The 26,347-nt window shown below is 35.9% G+C and overlaps 5 protein-coding genes across 11 annotated transcripts in view; 2 read left to right on the forward strand and 3 right to left on the reverse strand.

The window, feature by feature from the left end:
• LOC132701130 (CCR4-NOT transcription complex subunit 6-like) overlaps positions 1-13,288 on the reverse strand; it is a 212,296-nt gene extending 199,008 nt beyond the window's left edge. The window contains exons 1-4 of one of the 2 annotated variants that reach the window (XM_060668831.1): positions 13,151-13,288; positions 12,349-12,679; positions 12,164-12,256; positions 11,913-12,088 (exon numbers count right to left, since the gene is read on the reverse strand). In XM_060668831.1, the coding sequence (XP_060524814.1) occupies positions 11,913-12,088; positions 12,164-12,256; positions 12,349-12,671 (592 nt within the window). In that variant the 5' untranslated portion in view covers positions 12,672-12,679; positions 13,151-13,288. The remainder of the gene's footprint in view (positions 1-11,912; positions 12,089-12,163; positions 12,257-12,348; positions 12,680-13,150) is intronic. The other variant, XM_060668832.1, reaches the window with a different exon arrangement.
• Positions 13,289-13,358: 70 nt separating this feature from the next.
• Positions 13,359-15,115, reverse strand: LOC132701575 (zinc finger protein 271-like). 2 transcript variants are annotated; one of them, XM_060669641.1, is made up of 5 exons: positions 14,748-15,115; positions 14,476-14,697; positions 14,286-14,426; positions 13,731-14,230; positions 13,359-13,682 (listed from the first exon to the last, which is right to left on the reverse strand). In XM_060669641.1, exons 1-5 carry the CDS (start codon positions 14,859-14,861, stop codon positions 13,472-13,474), a joined length of 1,188 nt encoding a protein of 395 aa, XP_060525624.1. In that variant the 5' UTR covers positions 14,862-15,115; the 3' UTR covers positions 13,359-13,471. The 2 variants fall into 2 exon arrangements, with proteins under 2 accessions (XP_060525624.1, XP_060525625.1); XM_060669642.1 differs by having other exon boundaries at positions 14,286-14,411; positions 14,748-14,882.
• Positions 15,116-15,370: 255 nt separating this feature from the next.
• Positions 15,371-16,565, forward strand: LOC132701576 (protein spindle-F). Its single transcript, XM_060669644.1, has 3 exons — positions 15,371-15,560; positions 15,617-16,160; positions 16,263-16,565. The coding sequence occupies exons 1-3, from the start codon at positions 15,375-15,377 to the stop codon at positions 16,541-16,543; spliced, it is 1,011 nt and encodes a 336-aa protein (XP_060525627.1). The 5' UTR covers positions 15,371-15,374; the 3' UTR covers positions 16,544-16,565.
• A 76-nt stretch (positions 16,566-16,641) lies between these two features.
• Positions 16,642-24,799, reverse strand: LOC132701573 (sulfiredoxin-1-like). Of its 5 annotated transcripts, XM_060669638.1 has the most exons (10): positions 24,545-24,799; positions 23,657-24,477; positions 22,868-22,995; positions 22,533-22,811; positions 21,289-21,569; positions 17,747-20,765; positions 17,458-17,648; positions 17,353-17,407; positions 17,079-17,213; positions 17,015-17,028 (listed from the first exon to the last, which is right to left on the reverse strand). In XM_060669638.1, the coding sequence occupies exons 1-6, from the start codon at positions 24,630-24,632 to the stop codon at positions 20,521-20,523; spliced, it is 1,842 nt and encodes a 613-aa protein (XP_060525621.1). In that variant the 5' UTR covers positions 24,633-24,799; the 3' UTR covers positions 17,015-17,028; positions 17,079-17,213; positions 17,353-17,407; positions 17,458-17,648; positions 17,747-20,520. The 5 variants fall into 5 exon arrangements, with proteins under 5 accessions (XP_060525623.1, XP_060525622.1, XP_060525621.1 ...); XM_060669637.1 differs by having other exon boundaries at positions 17,079-17,407; positions 17,458-17,611; XM_060669636.1 differs by having other exon boundaries at positions 17,079-17,407.
• A 121-nt stretch (positions 24,800-24,920) lies between these two features.
• On the forward strand, positions 24,921-26,263 carry LOC132701578 (phosphomevalonate kinase). Its single transcript, XM_060669646.1, has 4 exons — positions 24,921-25,250; positions 25,301-25,494; positions 25,929-26,075; positions 26,126-26,263. Exons 1-4 carry the CDS (start codon positions 25,168-25,170, stop codon positions 26,248-26,250), a joined length of 549 nt encoding a protein of 182 aa, XP_060525629.1. The 5' UTR covers positions 24,921-25,167; the 3' UTR covers positions 26,251-26,263.
• The last annotated feature ends 84 nt before the right edge of the window (positions 26,264-26,347 follow it).

Below are 26,347 nucleotides of genomic sequence, written 5' to 3' on the forward strand. Positions count from 1 at the left end.
GGCGAACTTAAAATGGGAGCAGCCCATCGCGGAACCGGGTCATATTATGACTACGCGACGATGGGTCGAGGAAAACATCGGGCCGATAAAAATGTACAGTTCGCCGTGCCCACACGTGTAACGCGCTGGCAAATGAAGAAAAAAATAAACAGATATAAACGGAACCCATATTTCGCTTCGAATGTGTGTTACCGATCGCGGCTGTCTGCCGATGCGACGACGGTGATGCTGCAGGCGGACTCTTTTGCATTGCGTCGCCAGTGGCGCCGACTTTCTTTTCTTCTTCATCGGCGGCAACGTGCGTATTATTCGTTAACCTGAGCGAAAAGCGACTAGACTATTAATTTTTTTTCCTGGTTTATATGACTCTGTAGCTGAGGCAATTTCTCTGATTCTCCAGGCGTATTATTACAAGTCAATTCTGGTGTCAATAAAAAACGGGCTACGCACCGGCTACGGTGGGTCACAAACCACAGAACGATAAAAAATGTTTTTAAACGTTTACCAAAGAATCTGTAGGGAGCGAAGTAGCTAAAATCTGCCCTATACAACGCTTCTTCCAGAATGCACAGCTAGAACTGATATCGTAGAATAAAAGAAGTTATCGGTTATCAGTTATCAGTTGTTCGAGAGAGACCCCAGCATAAAGGTGTTTAAAATTGGTACAACTCACCTACATGTGAAGAAAAATGCAAATTATTCAGACCATCGCACCCTGTTGCTAGGATTTAAATAACGTCAGTCTTTCTGAATCCCATAAGCTCACTGACTTGCCATCGTTTAAGCCAAAAAGTAAATTATGTATAAAGGAACCCAAATGTATTAGGGCAACTTATTTGGGTACTTCAACTTTCGTCATCGAGAAATGTATTGTATCGTATATGTTAATTGACTGAATTTTTGTTTTTAGAGATATCAAGGTAAACAAAAAAACGAAATGTAGGGTTAGTAACCTTTTTTTTCAAGTGACGTATACAACAATATAAGCCTGCACAATATTTTTAAAATTGAACACATATTATATATGTATTTAATAGAATATCCTATTCCGATTACAATAATGTAACACACTTCATGTTTTAGTCTACTCGTTTTTGAAAAATCGGCAAAAATAGGAATTTTTTATAATTTCAAAGAGTGCCCTGACTGACAAATAATAATATGTTTATGTTTGACATATTAGTAAACAACGTTGATGTTTGAATTATTGTCCAAGTAATTATTGTTAAAATGGTTTTTCGCAAATTTAGTGCCGAACTCCTTCAAAGCAGATATTTCCAAGGCTGCTAAAGAAATTTGCAGAAAACAGTAACGTATTAAATGCTACTAAAAATGTCTGCCGGAATCATAATTTTTTAAATGAAGAAAATAAGGCTTTTAGGGATTCTATGAAGCACATCCAGCTTCCTCTATTACTAGACTATATGAAGACACAGGTATCAGTTTTGAAAGAATATAAATATAATGCATTTAAATTTCGTAAAATTCAAAAACTAAATGCACAACAATATCAAAGGAGGATGCAGTTTGATTTGGATGTTTTAAATAGACATAATGAGAATAATAATTTTTTTAAAAACATTTTATGGACTGATGAAAGTTCGTTAGAAAGGGTTTTAATCGACAAAATAAGCGACATTGGTCTTTAAATCATCCTAGACAAATAGACGAAATAAAAACCCAGGGGTCCCAATCAATTAATGTATGGTGTGGTATCATAGGTGAGCATATTTTGTGTCCGATATTTATAAATCAAAAGTTAACTGGAGATCATTGTTTGCAACTCTTAGAGCACCCAATAGAACAATATATAGAAGACTTACCCCTAAATATATCAGCAAGATGGTGCCCCTCCTCACAATGTTGTGCAAGTTAAAAATTTTCTTAACATGGAATATCCCAAGGATTGGATAGGGAACGGCGGAACTATCGATTGGACAGCCAACAGCCCCGACTTAACTTTAATGGATTTTTTTCTTTTGGGGACACATAAAAAATGACGTGCACAGAACTCCTTGTAATAATGTTGTGGAACTTCGGCAAAAGATTTCAGCATACAGCAGTATAGTTAAAAGAATTTTTTTCTTTAATGTGTCTTGTCATTTTTAGTGTTTTTGTTCTACTTTAATTTGTAAATAGTCATTGTTGTTCTATTAAACACATATATAATATACAAGGTGTCCCATTTAAAAAAATATTATGTAGGCTTATATGTCAGAAAATTGATAGTGTTATGTTTTATACGTCACTTGGGAAAAAAATTGGCTGCCAACCTTTCATTTTATCTTTGCACCTTGATATCCCAAAAAGCAAAAAAGTTGCAGACAATTAAAATGTTATCAAGATAAATTGAACGCACGGTATATTGTAACTGTGTGAAGAACTAAAGGCTTTTATTAACTTTTATTAGACTTTTATTAAAATTAACATCGTACAGGGGCAGATGGTAAAGGGATCGACACGCTGCGGCGCTAATGGCGTTATATTTTGATGACGTACATGGCTAAATAGTCGGTTAACGGAATTTGGGTACAAGCCGTATGCGTGAGTGTGCGAGGGTCCCACTATGCACGAGAGATGAACGGTATTTGCGTATAAATAAAGTATTATTGCCGTTTGACAGTTTTACCGGCCTTCGTTTGATATATCCATGTACGGATACGGGTGGCGTTCCGTAAATCTAAATTGCGAAAGGTGACCAACAACACGCCTAGGCGAAATGGCGTTCGCGCCATTCTGCCGCGTGTGTTGAACCTAAACGTTTTTTTTAGAAAAGGTCAAACGGGCGTCGGCGTAAAATATAAAACAAAGGTCGAGGAAAAAAAAAAACAAATAAACTTTGCACCACTAAATTTTGGATCAACTTCAAAGGTAATTTTCAAGCGAACTAGTGCCTAGATCTGGATATATATTTTCTTTTATTGTAGCTTCGACCTTCAGAAATGTTGTTATGGGAAACAATTTTATTTAAACTTAAGTTTTAGGAATGTACAGTCATTAAACGAAACCCAGTTTATACTCAACATTTGTCACATTCTGTGGGATTTAAAAAAAATAAAAAACGCGTTTGAAAACCGTTTACCAAACAGAAAAAAATTCTTGAACGAAAAGACGCAGAAGATTTGGCTGCACAAACCTTCATTGCTGACAATTTTTCGAAAAATAGGTCCAGCCAATATTGAAAATTGGCTATAACTGAAAGATATCAGTATCTTTTACATGAAGATATAACCCGTATAGACAGCTAGAACTTTTTTAAGGTTTTCACCTATTGTACAAAATGTTTCCGATATTCCGTGCAATATAAGAAAAGTGTCCTAAATTTGCAGATATCAACTTCAAATTTAGCAGAGAAGTAAATATCCGTGCGTACATTTAAATAACAGAAATTGGATGCGATCAAATTTCAACAAGTATTTTTAAAAAAATATTTTTTTTTTAGTTATTTTGGCTGTCAGAAAAATATGTTTTCCTCCATAACCATTCACTGGATCGGCAAAATTTTGGAACTGTGAGACACGGGAGATCCGGCGCTATAACTTTCATTTTATGCAATTTTCGATTGTATACAGGGGGTTTTAGTTATGGACACAAATCTAAAAGACCTTGAAAATTGTTCTATTCAGGAGTAAATTATTAATCGTCAATCAAAATTCGTAACAAATATGGCGAATCAAACATTTTTTCGTCTATCGCACACGCTTCTTGAGATATTTGAAAAAATCCATATGAAAATCACTATTCCACGGGCTGAGTCTGTACACGCTGACGTAATTTACTATTACGGTGTACTGCATGCTTTCAGAAAAGAATTATTTTTCTCGAAAACCATTTACTCTATTGGAAAAATTCATGCACCGGGAAACGTGGGAGACCCAGGACCTCTACTACCTCTACTTTTGGCAACTTTTCAATTATATACAGGGTATGTCCGTGTTAGGCAAAAAATATAAAAGATTCTGAAAACTGCCGTTTTCGTGGGTAAATTACTAGCGGTAAAAGAAAAACTGTAAAACATTTGATAACTTGATCTAAACAGTATCGTAAATTGTGTCGAGAGATAGTTTCAAGTTTCATCTATCATACAGGGTGCGCGATATATTTGAAAAAATATCACTGGAAATCGGTATTATTTACAACAAATTTTGTATTTAGCAAAGTGTGCCATGATTTCAAATATCGGCGAGACTTTGAAGTTCGACGAGATGTGAAAGACACTTTATACAGGGTGCATGCACAATTAAATTACACCGATTTTGCGAAAGTTTCATAGTGGTCCGCTGGAGTACGATAGAAAAACAATGCGTCCCTCTAAGACGAGAAACCGCGAAACGCCTTCCTTTTAAAATAAAATGCTGCTGCGCGCTACGCGCTACGAACTTGCGCCCCGCCCACCGACGATTTTTCGAAAGCAATCTTGTTTTTTCTACGAACTTTATCTGTTATTAAATCAAATAAGGTATTTAATAGAACATTTACTGGATCAAATGACATAATAACTTTTCGTTCGTTTAATTTTTAATTAATTTTAATTTTAATTTTTAATTTAATTTAAATTCTAAGAAAAGATGGGACAATGCATTGATGACACCTAATATTGTTGACAAGAATTCCCACTGAGTAAAGATCTTAAATTTAAATAAAATTGTTTTTTGGATGACATCTTTTCTGAAGATTTTAAGGTACAATTTAAAAATGCGGTTCGCGAGAAAATTAAATTTGATGCGAATCGTCCAATACTTACGAATTTTGAATTTTCTGAATTCAGGTTATGCGGCGCGGTTGCGCAATAATGGCGGCGCGAACAACGTAATAATTGTTTTGTGTGGCGTGCGTTAATCTCTTAAAACGGCACCAGCGGCGGTCCGCGGGTACATAATTATCGGTCGTTTAAAAGTTTTACGAGGTTAACCGTTTGTAACGTATAGCCGTATAATTGTAAAAGTGCGCATCGCGTCGTATACAGGGCGGCCACGCATAACTGACGAAACGGCAAGACGCCCCGACGATTAAATTACAAATTAAATTTAAAAAAAAAAACAAAAAAATATTTTTTTTTATCCACACTGCCTTCAGTATATTTATCCCCATAATTTTGGAATATGTAATAAAATATTGCGGTTATAAAGTTGAATACAGAGAGATTTTAAGAATATTCTCTTAAATGTAAGTAAATTTATATCTTTACCTTCTATTTACTAATACATTTGTAATTATTAATTATTTTTCAACTAAAAGCACAATATGGTAAATTATGTCAAAATAATGAAAAATCAAATTACAATTACACATATTTCTTGTATTTTCACGACAATTTCGTTTATAGTCCAGAAATAGATACCGAAATTTACCAAAAAGTACGTACTTTAAAACAAATTTTACATTTGTTCAAATGAAACCTTTAAAAATTTCAAAAAAAATCTTAAAATCGTTGACTTTTTACGTGACAACGGAAATAAACGAGAATTACTCTGTAAAAAAAAGAAGCTACTTCTAATTTATCGTTTCCCGTATAACTGACAGTTTAGTGACCACCCTGTATACACACGTCGGAGTCGGTACGGCCGTTGGTTGCTCTTTATCTGACGATAAACTGCGCTGGAATGGGTAGCGGATTCCGGCCGCTTCAAGTCGTAGGCGTAGTTACGCCCAAAACGCGAATAATGTCCCGAGGTTCGTGGCAAAATGCGGGCTATATTTTTATTAATTAAATAAACAAAAAAAAAAAGATCCCGTCTCGACCATAAACCATTTTCGCTTTGTTTCTGTTTTGTTTGGTTCACTCATCGAAATCAGATTTGTAATGAATGAATACATACGTTTTTTTTTGTTTTTTAAATATTATTAGGCATCCTAAATAACAAACTAGCGTTTTACTTGATAAATTAGGGATAATTAGACGATAATAACAACCCGAAAAGTGGAAATGCAAGCGAAAATTAAACTTTTTTATTAGTTTCAAATTCATAAAGATATTGAGAGGCGGTTTGATTGTTGTTGAACTCCTATTTGACTAAGTAATGAAGTAAAAAAAAGCCGTATTGAAGCTTTTTTCTTCAGAGTTCTTTTTTACGATTATGTAAACAACGACGCCATCTGATAGCCAGGAGACCAATCCCAAATGCATTATTCCATTTTAGAATGTTATTTATGAAACAATACATCCAAGACTTTGCTGATACATACCCCCCTTTTTCGAAATTTTCCTTTGCTATTCATTCACCATTGCTATCCAACTGAATTTTGAACGCATGTTGACCAGATTAAATCATATCAATCAAACAAAAAAAGTATTCTCTAATAATACATATTCCGATCAGGTTGAGGCCGAGTTTAATATAATTGGCGAATTACGTATTATAAGTGACCAGTGGCCACAACCCCAAATTAAACCCTACGAAATCATTCGTCATGATTTTCGGAAGTAAAAACAAAACCATGCCTTTAATCGGTAGACTTAACATTAAAATTAACGACACTAATTAAAATTTGTAACTGCAGCAAAGAATCTGGGCGTTCTATTGGATACTCAGTTTTTCAAAAAAACCTACTGCTTTACAATAACAGGCATATAGTGGGTAAAAGGTTGAGGAGAAACTTATGCGAGTCACTTGTTTTGTCTAACTTTAATTATTGTGATTTGATCTAAGGTTTTTGCTTGAATCATTAGAGTCGAACCCGAATACAATAAGTTCAAGACTCATGTCCCCGTTATGTCTATAGGATCCGAAAATTTGATCATACGTCTGATCTATATAGCGATATAAATTGGCTGAGAATGGATGCTCCACATTTTACTTGTTTTTTAATTAAAATTATTAACACCTCTATTCGTGAGCGATTAATATTTCGTTTAAATATTAGAAATACTATACCATATTTCGTTGTTCTTTTTCGTAAAGGCTGCTTAAGTCTCAATGTTAGAACTTTCTGAGTTGCAGTAATATTTCTGAGAAAAATGACTAATTTTCATAAGAACGCAAAATACGTCTCTGAAATCGAAAAATATGTTGATTAATATGTATATAATACATAATAACTTATAGGTGTATAAGACAAATCCATAACCCCGACACTAGGAACAAGAGAAATGAGGATGTTTGTTTGAAGTGCGGAATTAAATGCAATATTTACTAATTGTATTAATTTATTAATTCCCTAGAACTAATTTCTGTTCAATTCTCTTACCTTTAGGGCTAATTGTTTTTTGACTTTCTTTATACTAGTTTTTAATTTACCTAGTTTTTTAACCAAATTTTCCATAGCCACTTTTCATAATAATATGTTTGGAAGGCGAAACTTTCTGCAATTTGCAATGAAGGAATGAGCGTTCTCTCTAGAGGAGCTACTTGTTGAACATTTTTTTCCATTAAGATGTTTCCGGTGCGATATTTAGTACCTCAAAGTTATATTTAGAGTCACATTTCGTAATTGCGACTTTATAGGTTTAACCTCTATTAAAAATGTAAATAAAGACCTTAAAGAACAAAAACGCCAAACTACTTATAGAATTCTACAAAGGAAGCCGATCGCTGTAATACCGCATAACATTTTTGCCTAAAAATTTTATGGAATTTCGACATATTTTGCCGTAAAAATGCATCATCCAAAACATTGACGAACTGCCAGCGGCCACGTTGGTTGTTGGAAGCCGCAAGGCCTTATGGGTCGAGCAATTAGAGCTGCCATTGGCTAAAAACGAAATTATAAATAACGCGCATGCGCATATTGAACGGACTTTCTCAAAATTTGGTTACATGTTCGTTTCACGAGTTCCTGAATTATTAGTCTACCTGTCTAGTAGCTATATGTGTTAAGTTATGTTCAATTTGTAGGACCATCGATTAAAAAACTTGATATCGTCGCCTTTTCTCGACTTACAAATGGCGAAACATAATCTTACGATCGGACAAAAGATCTGGGAACTAGACCCGTAAACAACGAGTGTTTAAAACCGATGACTCGGAGAATTGCCCAAGTAGCGCTCGCGGGTTTAGTGGGACAGGAAAGTACCACAATTATTTCGTAACCATTAGCAAAGACCGGCGGAGAACATTGTTGTCTGCGATGGGAAATTATTAGGGGTTTTTCGTTTTATTCGCCCGCATTGATTGGCGGAGAAAGGACGGAGAGAACGTATATATAAATATATATACACGAAACTCTTTCGGCGGTCATCCGGAAACTGTATTTTGATCAACGGGCGTGTTTCGGCGAGTTCAACATGCAAATTCGCCATTTTCTCACCTTTAACTGTACCTAATATAAACACTATTTCATTTCGATTCACGTAAACACCCATAAGACGTAACGTAATCGCCCGTACGATGGGCAAAAATTTCACCGGCCGTGGGGCCGTTATACTTGGGGGCCTGCGTGTGGCTAAGTATACGACGGACGCGCGGGCAGTTAGTAGAACGTGCGAAATTGTTGCACGCGGTGAAAGGAACACTCGGTATTTTACTTGCGGAAGAATGGTCTATAGGTACTCCTCCACGGACGAATACTATACAACCCCAATATTACTAACCAGAACTAACACCAGAACCTGAGCAGTCGCAGTCCTTGTCAAAAGAAACCTTTAACGTTACAAACCTCAGCGTCTGACATGACATCGACTACTCTAATTTAAGATCGAGGAAATCAATGCGACACACCCTGTATATGACTCAAACAATGTTCGAAGTAAAGGTTATAACTCTGGATCTTCCACGTTTCCTGGTCCAAGAATTTTTTGAAAATAGTAATTGGTTTTCGAGAAAATAAGTTTTTTCTGAAACCATGCAGTGTGCCATAATAATCAATGACGTCATCGCGTCTTGACAGCCCCCGAAATAACGATTTCAATATGGATTTTTTCAAATATCCCGAGCAGCTTATGCGATAGACGAAAACCGCAAATACAAAAATTGTAGCTCTTGACGCGGCCTATGACACTGTTTGAACCAATTAGCCATATTTTTTACGATTTTTGATTTGCGGCTAATAATTTACTCTGTAAAAGAACAATTTTCTAGGTGTTTTAGATTTTTACCTATAATTTGAAGACCCTGTATATAATCGAAAAAATGCCTGAAATAAGTGTTATTGCACTGGATCTTTCGCGTCTGCTGGTTAAATAATTTTGACGATCGGGTGAACGATTATGGAAAAAAACATATTTTTCTGGAAGCTAAAATTAAAAAAAAAAATCAAACATTTTTAAAAAATACTAGGTACAATTTGATTGCGCCCAATTTCTACCGTTTAAATGTGGCCATGGATTTTTACTTCTCTGCAAAATTTGAAGTTGATATCTGAAAATTTAGGACACTTAACACATTTCTCATTTAGCACGGAATATCGGGAATACCCTGTACCCCTGTGAAAACCTTAAACACAAAAGTTTTTACTGTCTATGCAAGCTATATCGCAATATAAAAGAAAGTGAGATCTGAATCATAGTCTTTCAGTTATAACCAATTTTCAACAATAGGGGGACCCATTTTTCAAGGTTGAATTTGCGGCGCACCCTGTATATTTTTGAAAAACTGTCAAGAATAAAAGTGTATAGAGGAGAGTTACAAAGGAGGTAAATTTCAATTTTGTAGCTCCAACGGTTCGAAAGTTATTCAGGAAAAACCAAAAGACGAGAACGGAGAACGGACAGACAAAAAAAAATTTTTTTCGACTGTGATCATTTCTGTACCATCGGCGATCCCATAGAACCTACCGTTCCCTAGACATAAAATTTTTATACGAGCGCGGATACTTTGGAAAAATTCGATTTCATCGATTTTCGAAAGTAACAAGGAATAAAACTCAAACGCCTTACCAACTTAAAAATGCGTTTTTTATCCCAGACCACATAACCATAAAAGTGCGTATATTGTTAGCGCATCCGCCACGTTGTCATCAACGATTTCTAACCTTCCCAGTGTCGTAGATAAAATTCGTTTGTTTTTCTCACGAAAATAGATGGCCCGAGCGATAGTAGGCTCTCCTCCACTCCCCCGTGTGATCCACGAGGTTTGTGCATTCACCGTTGATGACTCAATGACATGTAATGGCTTGTTCAGAACATTAATTTTGCCGCCGTGAGAGAGAATGGAAGACGACAAGACGTCAGATTTAATCGACGTACGTGCCCGTCATATCTAAACGGACGGACAAAGGAGGACTTTTACGCTGGCAATAAATTCACCGCATAATACCGTGCGCGCACGTTTCGGCATTTGATTTTTGCAAAGTTTCGAGGAACGCCAACGGTACCGCGCTAGCGCTGTCAACGCAGCGCACCATCAAAACATCAAAAATATCCTCCGTCACGTGTTGCTGACAATAAGCACAGTTTAAACATTGGACACAAACCTTTGCCCATTGCCGACATTTTTTTTTAATTTCATCATTTTCACTATTCAAATTATATATGCAAAACTGTCACACACTACACCAGTTTTCTCTTAGATTAAACAACTCGATGTGGGAAATGACTGCCAGTCAACAAGACTAATGTAAACGTAAAACTAATATTAAACAGTAGTACTTGCTCACGATGTTAACAATAATCTTCACCAAATATGTTCGCCCAATTTTACTATTTGAATAGAAATTACACATGCGTCTACAAAAATCTGAAGACTTGGGTGAATAGAATTTTGTGATCAACGTTTCATGCCATTTCATAGTCCATGGTAACAAGACCCAACAGAATAACAGAAACTAACCAAATTCTTGCTTATTTCTAGGTAATCATAATGCTGAACTAACTGAAACTAACAATATCGGACCAGGGTCAAACAACTAACACCTTCTGTAAACTAGACAACTGTGGCAAATGTGAAAAGCATATGAATTTGTAATAGTTTTTATATATTGAGCAGGATACAGGGCGTATATTGACAAAAGCAAGTTCTGAACGTTACCCGCCGCAGGCGTCACATGCAAGAAGAAATTTTTACTTTGAGATAGTTATCTTTCAGTCATATTAATTGCCACTTGTCAAGAGAAAATCACCATTGTCAACACTTCTATTTCAGTGTAGAAATAGCGGAAGGGCCAAAAGTCAACAAGCGCGGGAATAACAATTGATTGTTTGGTGTCATTTATGTTCCTTAAGCAAATTAGCCAGCGCAAGCATGTACACGTAAAATAGGGTCTGATATCGCTAAAAATGGAGGTATTTACCTGCCAAATCAAAATCGGTGATATGTGTTCTGCGAGATCTATAATTATTATCCAAAGCATATCGTTTATTCTTATTATTAATAAATGAAAGAAATATTGAATGTTGAAAATCACAAAAAACACACTAATGGGGATTTAATGATATATACATAATCAAAGGAGATAGCATTGTTTTCGTTTTAACATGATGCAAATATTTGGGTGGTGTGAGACATTATTGCAACTGCTTAGATAGTATTCAAAGGCACAGGTGAATTTACCTTAACAAAATACTGTGCTAATATTTCCTTAAATATTACCCCTAAAACAAACATTTCTTTTTTTTACAATAGCAATATGGTTTTTCAGAATGTTTCTTTTTGAATTTGATAATGTTACAAGGAATAAAGGGTTACACCAATGTAGGAGAATTTTTAACCTCGATTGAACTGTCTGCTTTAGCTTATTTTTTGTGAGAAAAGTGACTTTTTGAATGTGGAATTATGTTTTTAGATATTGCTATTAGCCTAATAGTTTGCAAAGAACTTGGGTTTGTCCATTTCTTAATTTTTTGAATTTGACCATTCATGAAATTCTTAATACTGTTACATTATAATCCCAAATTCCAATGATTTATTGCCCCACTGGGGCATTATTTTCTCCCACCTTCCCTGGTGTGAGATTTAATTTTTGAGTTTTGCAAACCCAACCATCATTTGGATAACTCGGTGCAACTTAAATATAACTCAAAGTGTTCACTCCCTTACCTTGTAAATTGTCCAGCATGAAGGTGAGCAGCTTCTGTGTCCCGTTAGGTTCACTATATATGGCCATAATGTCTTTATTGAGGGGATTGCCGACGAGCCCCAAAATCATTAAGTTAAACAGCTTGCCGAGTTCATAGGGGAGTATTCGCAAATGATTATGACTTAGATGTAACTCTCTAAAAAAAAAAAAAGCGTAAATTAGCTACCCTTTCAGCATATTTCTCCTGAAATAAAATGTTGGTCACACTTACAGGAAATTGTGGAAGTCAGGATAAAAATATGAGGTATAATGGGGATACATCTGGAAGGGATCAAAGTAGAGCACTTCATAAAAAGCCCAACACCTAAAATGCATTCAGAAATTTTTAGATCTATTCAAATAGACACACTTTTGTCTCCCATTGTTCTTGGCAAGTTTTAACCGCAATTTACTTACCTTAAATGAATAAGTTCGCCTAATTCCGCTGGCAGTGATCGTAACTTGTTATAACTCAGATCTAGGTTATGCAAGTTGACCAGGTGGCATATATCGGGAGGCAATCGATGCAAAGAGTTATTCTTTAAGTGTAGAGCTGTCAAGTGGCTCATTTGAAACAGATTGGGACTTAAATTCCTGATAGTCCCTGTTATCTCAAGTTCGGCCCAGGTCGACTTTCTAATGTTTGCTTGGTCTTCCAGCGGCACGAGTGTTTGACTCTTTTTGTTTGCCTCTGAATGCGCCGTGGCTGGGTCATACTTCTCTTTAAGGTTTCGGGGCATAATATATCCTAAAAGGCAAGTGAAGTCATTAGTACATTGCAAAGGGATAACATTCAGCTGAACAAAGGACTCTGATGCTTTTGAGGTTACTGCATATTATGATCTTACTCCTAACTAAGGGGCAGATTTTGTTTTGATCGGTATACTGGCGGATATACGAACTCTAATATGCAACAAAGTATCCAAAAGTTTGATTTTAAATGTTTAATTTAGAGTTCAAAGAACTCTACCTGACCCCATAAACATCACGCGAACATTCAGGCTATCTTAAGCCGAAAATATTCTTTACACTAGCCAACACTGCACGGCAAAGCAATCGAAAAATAATATCCTTAGTAAATTATTATGAAGATTCAAGTTTTGTTTACCACTTATGTGACGCAGATATTTGGCAGATACAAGCATCAAAATCCTTTTGTCCAACTGTTGGCGGATAATAAAAAATTACGACCGGGAACCAACCCTCGGCCTATATTTACCTTCATCTACTTCTCGAAGGGTGAAAATAACACTGATATATACAAATAAAACCACTCCGAGGCTTTTGCAAAACACAACACCGAACTCGCGACGAAAACTTCAACGCAAGCTGACCAACCGCGTTTGACATTTTAGTTGCTTCCAAATTCCCCTGAATAAATATTTGATTTTTTAGACGCTATGCGCATGAAAAGTAAAAGATCCAGCTGAACCAAAAATATTTCTTTAATAATTTTTACAAAAATAAATAACTGAAGTGAAAATGAAATAAAAATATGAGATCATGACGTCTAAAAAGTTTGAAAGGGGATTAAAATGCACTATCCTGATGAATCTTTACATTTATGTTTTTTTAATCCTCTTCGGGTGAGAAATGTTTTGGAACATGTGCAACAATTAAAGAAAATGCTCCTCTGGTGGGTATTCATGTGTTCCTTTAAGTTATCTGATCTTGCAAAGGTCTTTGGACAATTCCCGCAGTGATAGGGGTGAACCCCTGTATGAATCCTAACATGGGTCTCTAATTGGTAACTAAAACACAAAGTGGGTTATATAATCATATTAAATAATATTTCTTACCGCATTGCAAATGTTTTATTGCAATATGTACAATGGTGGCGTTTGATTTTACAATGCACCCTTTTTAAATGGTCACTCAAATTCCTATTGCTCTTGAAAATTTTTGAACAATACTCGCATATGTGAACTTCATTGGAATGTGTTGACATGTGTATGTAAAGAGCTGCTGAAGTTCTTGTAGCATATTGACACTTCCCGCATTTGTAATCTTTGTTGTCTTTGTGAGTTTTTAAGTGCATACTTAAGGAGCTCTTTGTGGAGAACACCTTAGCACATACTTCGCAGACATGATTCTTCATTTTTGTATGGATGGATGCCATATGATCATTCAACATTGCGCGGGAGTTAAAACATTGTAGACACACCAGACACTTAAATTTTTCACTGTGCTTGTTTAAATGGGCCCGCATACTCTGTTGGTGCAGCTCAAGGCCGCAATGTTTACATGGGATTTTATGAGACTTTTCATGATATATTAATTGTTTTTTGCTGCTAAACACCTGCAAATTACTTATGGACTAAAATCTTGACTCCCATAAAATGTTTTATAAATACCACTTGGCATTTAACACAGTTAAAAATAGGTTGTCCCTCATGTTTATCCTGATGGTCCAGATAATCCATATAATAAACAAAATTTTTATCACAGAAATCGCATTTATAACATGCTTGAATTTTATCCTTAAAATTATCGACCTAAAATTTTTTGTTGTATTAAAAAAGATTCAAATAAATAGACACTTACTTGATTGTAATTATCATTCTCCAAATCGGGAATGCTTCCTTCATCACAAATTTTAGAAACGTTTGTTAAATTACTACAATCTGTGGTTTCCAGACCATATTTTAATCTTTTTTTCAAAACTTGTGCAGAAATTAAACACATCTCTTTAAATTCGAACCAACCATTCACTTTGTTAAGGCACGTTTCGCAAACTGATTTTGTATAACAATCCTCTTCGGTTATCTAAAATATTTAATTTACTAAATCATCCCCAATCAAGTTTTTTTACTTACTTCAATGGAGACGCATTCTTTAATTTTATAAAACATCTCTGGATTTGTGCTTAATGTAACAGAATTTTGAACAATCTCAGATAAACATAATCGACATAAATCGTTCATGTCCATGTACAGCTTATTCCGGAAGTGATTTTCGAAATTTCCAAAATAAAATTCCAAATGTAAACAAAAATATAAATCTTTGAAATCGGAGAAATCACAGAATAATGGTAACACGCCACCGACCAGAAAACATATACGTTTTCCGTCAGATACGAAAAATCACGTTAATCCCATTTTAACTGAAGTTAAAAGTTAATTCAATTGTTTGTTTACAAGGGATACTAAATGATATATCTATTTATGCAAAATTTGAAAATTAAAGTTAACATTTTTATCAAAGGTTTCCCTAGGGTCATTTTTTGTTCAGTGGTGGGTTTACTGATTTTAGGTTAAATTGGGATTAACCGTGTTTATTTTCATATGTGACGTGTGATGGTATAATTGTATAAAAATAATGAACCAACCATAACAAAGATCTGTTGCAAAACAATTTAAATATATTTTTGTGGCGTAATATATACATAATACAAATCTAGTATTAAATGGTGACTAGAAAGTTCGCACAGATTATTTAACGCGATGACGGAGCCTCACGGCGCTCAATATGCCCTCCAGATTGCAGTACATACTTTAAGAGAGAGATGCAAAGCTCTGCAACAACGGGTTGTTTTATTAGAAGAAGAAAATGTGGGTTTAAGAGTTCAGTGTAACAGATATGAGGATAAGGAACATTCACTGAATGAAGTTGACGAGTTAAGAGAGAGGGTATCACAATGCTTCGTAATTGATAGTAGCGCAAAAATTCAATACACATTTTTTAGTTGACGCAACTCACAGAACAAAAAGAACAGCTGAGTGAAAAGGTTAAGATGGTGACCAGTGAGAACCAAGGTTTGTGGAATAAACTCAGTAAAATTACAAAAGTTAATAGGAGTCTAGGTAGTCAATTAAATAAAATCAGCGATACGTTGGTGCAGCATGCAGGCGGTACCAATGCAACTCCGATCACCCTTATAAGATCCAAGACATTCACAAAAAATGAATTGCAGACAAAGGTTTTGCAAAAGAATTTAGAGGAAAACGACAAAATCAGTTTGGAACTAGAAGACATATCCTTGAAGTTGTCAGACAGTTTTTCTAAGCAAAAAAAAGAGCTTGACATGATGTGTAGAGACATGGAAGAGGCTCAGAGTTCTAATGATATTTTGAAAGAGAACTGTGGGTTTTTATATGATGATGAGCTTGAAGACGGCCTCATCGACGATGTAAAGAACGCTAGTGATGATCTAAAAATCATGAAAGATATTGTTTTAAGTCAGAGACTTGTTTTGATGAAAAATATTAAAACCATTACTGACCTAAAAGGTAAGGTGAATGATAATTTTTCCTCAGTCAGTTAAATTGACAACATTTGCAAAAAGTTTACTGATATTAGTTTTCCTCCATTAAATTTGGGTTTTCTTATAGAAAAATTACAATCTGAACCATGCCAGTCTAAATCAGAGCTGTGCGATAAATTCACTTCTACTGTGGATCTCGTCAAAAAACACTGCGAAGACAAAAGCACAGAAACGGAAAAAGTCATAGATAAGCCAGATACGTTGAAACCGGAGTACCACGCATCCAGCTTGGAAAAAATTTGCCCGTTGTGTTCGAAAAATTTTCAAAGAGAGGTTGACTTTAGTATATTCCAACAGCATGTGGAAGATCATTTCGTCCCCGACATGGAATCCTATGTATTATATTAATTAGGTTCGTCTAGGAATTAAGACAGTATTGTGATATCTACTATATATATGGAATGGTTTTGTGTTACTTGCAATTAAGTATTATTATAAGGCAAAAATTGTTGAACAACTGCAATAGTACTTTATTTAAATAAAAATGTATTATTTTAAATCGGGCGTGCTGGATCCTAAATAAACGCGCAAATCGTTGACGTTGGACTCGACTAATTTGACTCTAATAAATTCTGACTTTAATCGCTGGTGTGCGGCAAATCTATGGCAACCGCCGAAAGAGTAGTAGTAGTTGCCACCTTCTCTGCCGATAATCCAGAGAACATCTACTGGGGGTACTTGGTGTGATGTCTCGGGATTCGATAAGGTCTTCATTAACGACCTCACTTTCTTCTCGTCAAGTTCCGGCGGAATCGGGCGGATTATTGCCGCTAACGGCATCTCGTGGATTTCTTCTATAACCGACGAGTGTATACTAGCCATATTAGCAGATCCTACAATATGTATTTACAATGTCAAAGGTATGCTTCGACGTCTCGCTTACCTTTCGGTGTGCCGTGTGCTCATTAGAAGTAACCTCCGAGTGCATTAAACATCGTACGAAAGTGAATATCCGTTTATACTTTTAAATTAATAAAGATTTGCAAACAATTTCAAATTTGCATTACCGCAACGTCGACTTGGAAAAAAATCCTGATGATAATAACATGATCCGTAATAGTTATTGATGATTAAGTTTACAAATACGATTTTTTGGACACACTTGTATACCTACACGATTGAAGTTTGATCATTCAAAAGTAATAACGGATACTTACAATAATTTTACGTAGACACACTATATATGCACGTTCCCCTTAGATAATCTTGAACCTACGAAAACCGACGAATTTAATCCCTGTATTAATTTCTACCTTACCTACCTTTTTACTAAACTATTGTGGTGTCTAGGAAGTGCTAGTAATCACAATTATCTGCGAGCAAACCTCACTGTTATAATACGTGGATCAATAAACTAATTTTTTCCAGCCTAAATTGAAGGTATCAATCGCATTTAAGCCCAGCACGACACCTTAGCTGTAAAATATTTATTTTCACTCGTGTTGCCGTCGTCCTTGAAGATAAAAAATTAATGAAAACGAAGCAACACAATAAACCCGCCGCTTTGTTTTGTTGACTGCGCGACATTCTAATTCCTTAAGTTTTTCTTACTTTTTCTCGTCGATCCATTTCGTTGTCGCGTTGTAGTCGAAGGGTACAGGAATTAACGAATTTGAATAAAAATATTGATTGGGTCATTATATCTGGAAGGTATATGAACCAAATAACCTAAAAGAGAGTTGAGAGGAACCATTGCAAATGGCGGAAGTCGCTACTACCGGGTTCCATAAAAAGTGGAAATCAGTGCCGTTTGATCTAAAATAGTGTTTGGTATATTTGTTATCTGAAGTGATAGAGGCGCAGTGCCTATAAATTTGGGAAAGTGTTCGTCTTAAGCGGATTTGTGATGTTATTCCATTATGTGTAAACACGGTTTCCAGATGTCTTATATTGACGCTGGTAACCAGGCCAGACGGGATCGGATATCCCGTATGAGATAATTGCAGCGGCCGTTAGAAGAATCGGTCGTCATTTTATGACTATTTATTTAGAAGTTGTTCCACTGCATGAATATGTTAACAATCCTGGAGGATCCTTTCATTACAAAGGCATCCTTTAGGAACCTAACGCAGTCGTGGCCATTAGAAGTAAAGTAACTAACTAACCTTAAAAAAGACAACAAAATATATATTTTAAACAATGTGTTCAGAAATTTAAACAAAAATTCAATCGATAAAAATTTTATTGATCACAGTATGTACAAGTTTCTATATCTATTTTTATCCCATTGCAAAACACTAAAATGGGTTTTTATGGTTCACACCACGCAATTTTGTACTATAAAAAATGTGGTTTTTAATTCATGTAAGGCGAGACTGAAACAAATTCCATTGTAAAAATATAGGAACAAATTCAAAAAACGGCTGATTAGGTATAGAGTTTAAGAATTTATGATTGGGTCGTACGAACCTAAAAAAAAATCTGCTGCGCTTCGCGTCGAGATCATGGTTCAAGTCATTATCAGGAAAGCAAAAGTCTGCTGACCGTCACATTATAGATAAACACGTTTTTATAAAATTCCAAACAATAAATTAATTTCCAACTAGAACTTTACCAGTCTTTATCCAATTTTCTAATTATCAATAATAAGTTTACGTTTTAAGGTCGCGTATGTAATAGACCCGCTTTTAGAATTCCAGAATGTCGTGAAAAAACAATTGAGTCGCCCATTGAAGAACTTACATTTTTTCAACGCAGCCCTCAGGTTTTTGGAGAGGGACAATAATTGTTAGTTCATGCCTTTAATATGAACTCCATACCCTGTAATTTATGCTAGAATACTACTTAGCTTTGGCTTTTATATTGGACGATGGCTACGCCACTGTTAACCTTTTGTCCAAATCTATGGAATGCGTTGGAATCAGGGGGATTTTTTTATTAGAGAGATAAAGTCACACCAGACATGCGCAAGTCGATTAAAACGTACGTACGTACGTTACGCAAAAAGTTAACTTATCTTTCCTGTTTTCTTTAACTTTGTCATCATTCGTAAAATTGTAGTCCAGGTAGCAGAGGGTCGTCAAAATGACGTCATTAACTAGTCACCAAATGGCAAAAATAATAAAATAACTTACAGTAGCACGGCAGGACGTGATTTTGACCTACTAATATCATTTAAGTGACATCTTTTTTACATCAACTTACGAGTCATTATCGCCAAAACACATAACGATCTTTAAATTGTTTTTTTTTTGTTTCTGAAGTGGGGAAAGTCGAAAGTAAATTAAAGCAAGTAAGTAAGTAAAGTAAATTAAATTATATAGAACGCCTTTTGCATTTGCGGGAAATTGAGAATTATAGTTAATGAATAAAATTGAGCCTTTCTTTTAAAAAAAATAATAATGGAAGTATTATATACAGGGTTTTCTATTGGATTTTTTCACGAAAAGCATTATTTTCATTTTGACTTCTCCTGTATAAACGATTCGAACTAACTTCAAGACAAGACTGTACCATTTTATAAAATTGTAGGCATAATAAAATTACAGACGTCGAAAACGGGTGTCAAAAATAAAGAATATTAAATACGAAAAAAGAACCCTACATTGAATGATCGAGTATAAAAGAGTGTATCTACTAATGGCATAATATACAGGGTGTTCGATTTAAAAAATTTAACTTTGATTTTCCGCACATTTGTTAATCGCCCTGGAAATATTGAAAATAATTACAAATTATTTTTGTATATTAACATTTTTCTAAACAAAAAAAGTATAATAAACAAGATATATTACTTTAACACACTCCTTGGACACCCTCTAAATATATTCTCCTACATCACGGATTTAAATAGAAGAATTTGATAATAGTTTGAATTAATTATTTAGTTTAAAGTCCATATCTGGAATTCATCAAGTCATTTTATGACGACATTCAGAGGTCATTTTTGTGATGTTAGTAAGACATTTTTTACGTCAATTTCCCTTGTTTTTCGGACTACTGACGTGTAGCGCCCACTTATGACTCGAAAATGACGTCGCTCTGACGAGCCTCTGCTACCTGGGATTCTCGAAAATTTCATATTCCAACGCAATAAACACGTCACCATCATTGAAAACACGCGAAGCCGTTACTGAAAAGTTCGACAGCAGCCGAGATGTGTCACATGCCATTGATGACGTGTGACATGTCAAATTCAACGCCAACTTCGCGGCAACCGACTGGATAAAAACAAATATCCTTTTTTAATATTCTTATCGATCCGAGAGATTTCTCAATAATTTTCACCGAGTGTTTTTAAAGTGGTTAACCCCGAATTTCGACGTTTGGAAATACAAAAAAAAAAGAAAAAGTGCAATTAAACCCTTGCTATATGGGAAGGAAGATTAGGGGGCGAGATCGCCAGCTCGTTTCACCAATTTGTTGTACAAAAAATATGGCTTGTATGGCTTTTTGTCGTAGCGATTGGAGGTTACGTTATCGGCATCTGTCGTTTCCCCCTCCTTCTCCGTTACGTTGCTACGGTTACGGTACTGTCTGGGAATCGCGCCATATTTGACGTTCACCAGCTTGGTGTCCAACACCTCGCAATCGATTTGCATCAGCGGCACGTAATTTTGGGATGAGGTGCCTGAAAGAGAGCGAACCAAATCATAACTACCAAAGTCCTAGGCTGCAACTTAAGGATCGTCCTAACCCACTAAAGTCTGGAAACACATGCAAGAAGAAGAACGACAAACCAAATTTCAAATAAATAAAATTAATACACCGTAAGTAGAGCTTTTGCCAAGAAACCTACCAAATCATAATTATTAAAATCAAAGCACTGTCCTAACCTAGCATCCCACGACCTGTTAGACCTCTTTGCAGGTAGAGCAAACCAAATACAATTTTCTAAATAATTAAAATGAATGCACTGTAGGTGATCACACATTCGTGCCTGAAAATCCACTAAGCCATAACCACGAAAGTCTTAACCAAGTAAAGTAAAATATTGGACGGTCTCCTGGAAACACGCGAGTTTATTGCAAGAAGAAAAAAAAAGATCTACAGATCAAGGACAATTTCTAAATAAATAAAATTATTGTAGTGTAGTTGATCATATTTATTACAGGGCATATAGCACTCTGAGATTACGACGTCATTGCACTCACCGTTGGGCAGCATAGACGGCATCAGTAGCGACATCTTTGGTCTGCGCGTTTTGTTATGGTACAGGGCGGGTAGCAGCATGTGGTGCTCGTTGAACGACACCACGTAGAACGTGTCATCTTTCCTGTTAATGGCTTCGAAAAAATCGGAATACAAATGTTCCGGTTTCGGCGAAAACACTTGGATTTCGTTGGCCCTCGGCATCATCGGACCGTAGCCCTTCTCCAACGGTTCGACCGACCGCTGTTCCACGCGAACCTTCTTCTTCTTTTTGGGATTGCGCCTGCGTTTAAGAAGACTGATATAATAGTGGGCGTTCGATCCACTTACAAAATGAGTTAATGATATCACTTAAACGGGCTGACCAACTGTATAGGATTGGCCCGTACAGGTTCAGGTTTTTCCGACGATGTTCCGGAAAATCTACTCGCCTTGGATTGTCTCGGATTTTTCAATATAGTTAGTTATATTTTAACCCCAGCAAATTTTTAAAAATCATTGGCAACTTCACATTCCTCAGAAATTCAATCCGCAACAAAAACTATTTTATTTTAAAATAAAACATTAATAAATGAAGACGGACTATTTGATGAAATATCTGTAATGTGTAACCAATGAAAAGTAGGAAGACTGTGTGTGCCCAATGGTTTGAAGTTTCTCATAATTGTGAAAAAAGCAACTGGGGTTTAAAAACATCTGCTATCTGGTACTAATGCAGAGCAAATTTTCAATTATAAACAACTTTTGGATTGGCGAAAAAAGTCAACTTCGTGTGAGCACTTTGAAATCAGCCATGATGACAAGGTGCAACGGGAATTTAGGTTGTTTGAAGTTTTACAAACTCCTTTTAAAAAATGATGTTGCTCCAAAAGCAATACGTGGTCAAAATAAGTATTTTTTTAAACAAAATCATTATACATTAAAATTTAGTTCGGATATATTTCCAATCTCTATAAGATAAAAGATTTTTCTATACAAAATGATTGTCTATTCTTCAACACACTAATACGTACAGGGCGTGCCTACAAAGCGGTTTCCGTGTTAAATAGATTGATTATTTTTTCCATTGTGAAAGACCAAAATGCTTCTGCAATTTGTAAACTGCTCATAAAATGCAGAGCACGAGACTACGGGAATATGGAAATGGAAATAACTATTCTGACTAAGGAATGTGTAAACTATAACATCTTTTTGCAAACCATGAAATATAGAAAATTCTTGTAAAGTATAGAGCACCATTAAATACCTGCGTTGGGTTAAGTTGGTCTGAAGTGTGGCGGGTCTGGGTGGCTCGGCAGGTCTACCAATCAACCTTTCCAACTCTAACACTAGTCTCGCACTCTCCGTTTGATTTACGTAGGCCGGGCACATGGTCAACGGTAAGAAGTTAAGAGTGCTGTTGCTTCTGGTCTCCTCGCTGCTATTCTCGTCCGATGTCCAGAGGAGTGTCCGTCCGTGGTGGTCTGTCAATTTAGGCAGGTCCTTTTGTACCGGGCCAACGGCGTTTTTGAGAGCAAACGGATTCCTGATAACGGATACATATTTGATCCAAATTAAAAGAAAGGCGGAAATCGCTCTCACCTGAGAAAGTCGATATTTAATCCGACTACAAGCAAAAACACGCACAGCGCCAGTTTTGCGTTTTTCCCGGGAATATTCGGAAAGCGGCTCTCGTAAACGGCTAGTTTTTTCTTTAATGCCGCGTTTTCCTGAAAAGGGTTTTAAGGAAAGAAAATTAAGCCGGAACATTCCATCGAAATTTCGGTAGCATTCACTTCAATCGAAGACCACACAAACCTTTATCTTAAGTGCATAAAAAACATGGAAATAGACTAAATATAAATCAAAATTTCATGGTTTTTATTATTAATCTGAGACAGAGAAGACTTCGTCGCAGTATTTTCAGATCAAATTCTTCAAAAAGGTTTTTGAATTTCCTTTAGCAAAAATTACGTTTTAATGTTGCACCTCCCCTCTAGTAAACCAACTTGTAATTAATTAAAGCAATGCAAAGCACCACAACAACGGTAAAAAAAATCCAAGACCGTTCAAAGTTCTTTGGAAGATGTCACGGCATCTTTCGACAGGTGGCGCTCGAGGCGGCATCTTCGCACACATCGACATTAACCAAAAACAAAAAAGCAATAAAACGTTTTTTCACATTTCGAAAAGTAGCAGTGGCTATTTCTAAAACATTGCCAAAACAATTGCCTTGCAAAACACACTTTATCAACAGATACTTCACACAATCGGCTTTAAAGCTTATCGCGACACATAAATAATGACGTGAAAAAATAAACTGCAGTTTTTAAACGAAAAAACCCGTTAAATCGGTATAAGGTTGGATAGGTGCTAAACCGAAATTCTTACCGCAACAAGTCTATCATTTGCGGCGGACAAGTCTTTAACCTTTTCCTCCAGGGACGTGAGGTAGTCTTTTTTCCTCTTTCGGGACAGCGAAGCGGACTCGCGATTTTTTATTTTCCTTTCGTGTTTCTTTAAAATTTTTGGATCGATGTTTGAGTCCCGGCCCATGTTGTACCCGTTATTTATGATGGTAACGGGAGAGATCACTTGCTTTGGGGGCGAAATGCCGCGATTTATGGTATTTATTGGAACCGCGGGACCACCGTTCACTACAACTAGTTTGGAGGCACCCCCAAGGACATTTGTACCTAATAATTGAGGAAACTCATTTTTAATAAGAACTACACTGCTTTCGTTTAATGTAGGCGATATGACTGGAACTTTTGGTTGGATAGGAACTCTTTTAATTGGTAATTTAGTTTCGACGCTTGATGGTGACTTCGGCGAATGCACTGGTGAACTAAACCCATTTTTTGAATTAACTGGTGATGGGCTGTTCTTGACAGAAACGGGAGATAAAGGTTCGCACAAATTTAAATTAGAATTCGAATCGTTAGAATGGTCCTCAACTTTGATTTCTGAATGCAAATCTGGGCAATTCTTATCCCAATTGAAAAAATCTAAATCTAATGCAGAAGACTGGTTTGAAAGGGTGTCCATTCTCGAAGGCGACGCAATGTCTGATAAAATTTCTTCTGTACTTTTATCTAAAAATGAATTCAATACAGACAACTCATCCTCTCCGGGATTCAAAAACAGGGGTATATCTAAATCATTGGACAATTGAGTAATGAAATCCTCCTCTGATACAATGTCCATAATTTCTAGAAAAAACAACATGGGTTTCAATAAAAACTAACCTTCAACGCGCACAGATTGTCGTTAAAATACCTGTCGAACACGAATTGTCGCTGCATGATCCCGGCGAACTCTTAAATGCATAATCGTTGAAGTCGATTTCGTTTTCCAACACCCACATTTTCACTGTACTTCTTTTCAACACTGATTCAAAAAATATGCGATGCGGCAAATGAGTTCCATGTGCTTTGCCTCATTAGAATACACTTTGTTTTTATCATTTTGCTGACGTTGACTTGGTAAACCGGAGAAGGTGGGCGATACAAATACCTGCTGCTTTGTACACCAGCCAAACATTTATTGACGATTCACGATTTATGTTAGACAACCATTTAGCGCCAAGCGTATAATGGGTCATCTACTTTTGTTTTCCGTGTGCTGTGGCAAATTAAAAACCATAAATAACCGCGGTCACTTGTCACTCTTTTTAATACAATGAATTTATTTAATGAAAACCAATTCGGGACTTCTTATTCAGTCAGATATATTCAAACAAACCCATTATGCAATCAATGGCGGAACTGGACAATCGCTATTGTAAACAATTTTAGGTTATAAATTTCACCCAAATTTCCATTCCAATGTGTAACCAGGTCATGCTTCTTTACAAAGCAAGACCTTTGTTATTTAAAAGCGTTTGCCGCTGCCATTCCTGAATGGAGATGCCACGAATCGTGCTCCTTCTCAGTGGCAAAAGAAAGAGCGGTAAAGATTATATTTGCGACAAAATAAAACAAAAGTAACAATCCTGACAAATCTGGACACCATTTTTTAGTTTTTTTTTTACAGATACAAAGTGTGCGAAGTAATAAGAATTTCCGGCCCACTGAAACGACTGTACGCAGAGCACCACCAACTAGATTACAATGAATTGTTAAGTGATGGCCCTTACAAGGAGAAATATCGTCTGGATATGATTAATTGGAGCGACCACGTTAGACACAAAGACTACGGTTACTTTTGCAGGGCTGCGTGCGAGGAAGGTGCAGTTGAACCATATAGCTATTAATTTAGTACATAATAAATATAATATAGAGAACCCTACTATGATAAAATTGATAGGCCTCAGGTGGCCATAATTGCGTAGAGATGGAAACGATCTTTCGCACATGCCTATACATGATGTACATTTTTTTTCTGAACATCGATGTTCATATTTAAAGTCTTTATGCCTGAAGAGTTAATGGAATTCGCAAATATTTTGAGAAAAAAAATGTGTCCTATATTTATTCGCCATCTGTCAGCGGCCATGTTATTGAATGCCCTTATTGCTTGGAAATGACACTTTAAACTCGCGCATGCGCCTGTTAAATGAAGCTTCCCATTTTTTTTTTTTTAATAGTTGCCTTATAAGTTTCCAGTATAGGGTCTCTATAATTGAACAATTTTAAATACCTGCGCCTGTGTCTATTCCCAGCCGCCCCAAACGAAGTTTGGATAATAAGCGACGTCAGAAGAAAAACCGATATAAAATGGTTTCGAGAAAACTATCGCAACGTTAAAACCATTAGAATCGCAGCAGACGTCGAAACTAGGGCGAAACGGGGATGGAAATTTTGTAAAGGTGAATATTTGTTATTAATTGGAACAAATTAGCAGTGGATGGGATTATAGGTGTCGATGACGTGATATCAGAATGCGACTTGGACGATTTTGATGACTGGGATCTTAAATTAAGTAACAACAATAATGAGGAGTGTGAAAAATCCATTGAGGCTATATTGTGTTTAGCAGGATAGTGGAGGTGTGTCAAGTTAACAGTGGTTGAGGTTTTAAATGTCAAAAACTCTTTTTTATACAATGAATTTATTAAATTAAAACAAATTCGAGACTTCA

This window comes from Cylas formicarius, unplaced genomic scaffold (genome assembly GCF_029955315.1).
Source record: "Cylas formicarius isolate icCylForm1 unplaced genomic scaffold, icCylForm1.1 PGA_scaffold_4__25_contigs__length_36172078, whole genome shotgun sequence".
Taxonomy (NCBI): domain Eukaryota; kingdom Metazoa; phylum Arthropoda; class Insecta; order Coleoptera; family Brentidae; genus Cylas; species Cylas formicarius.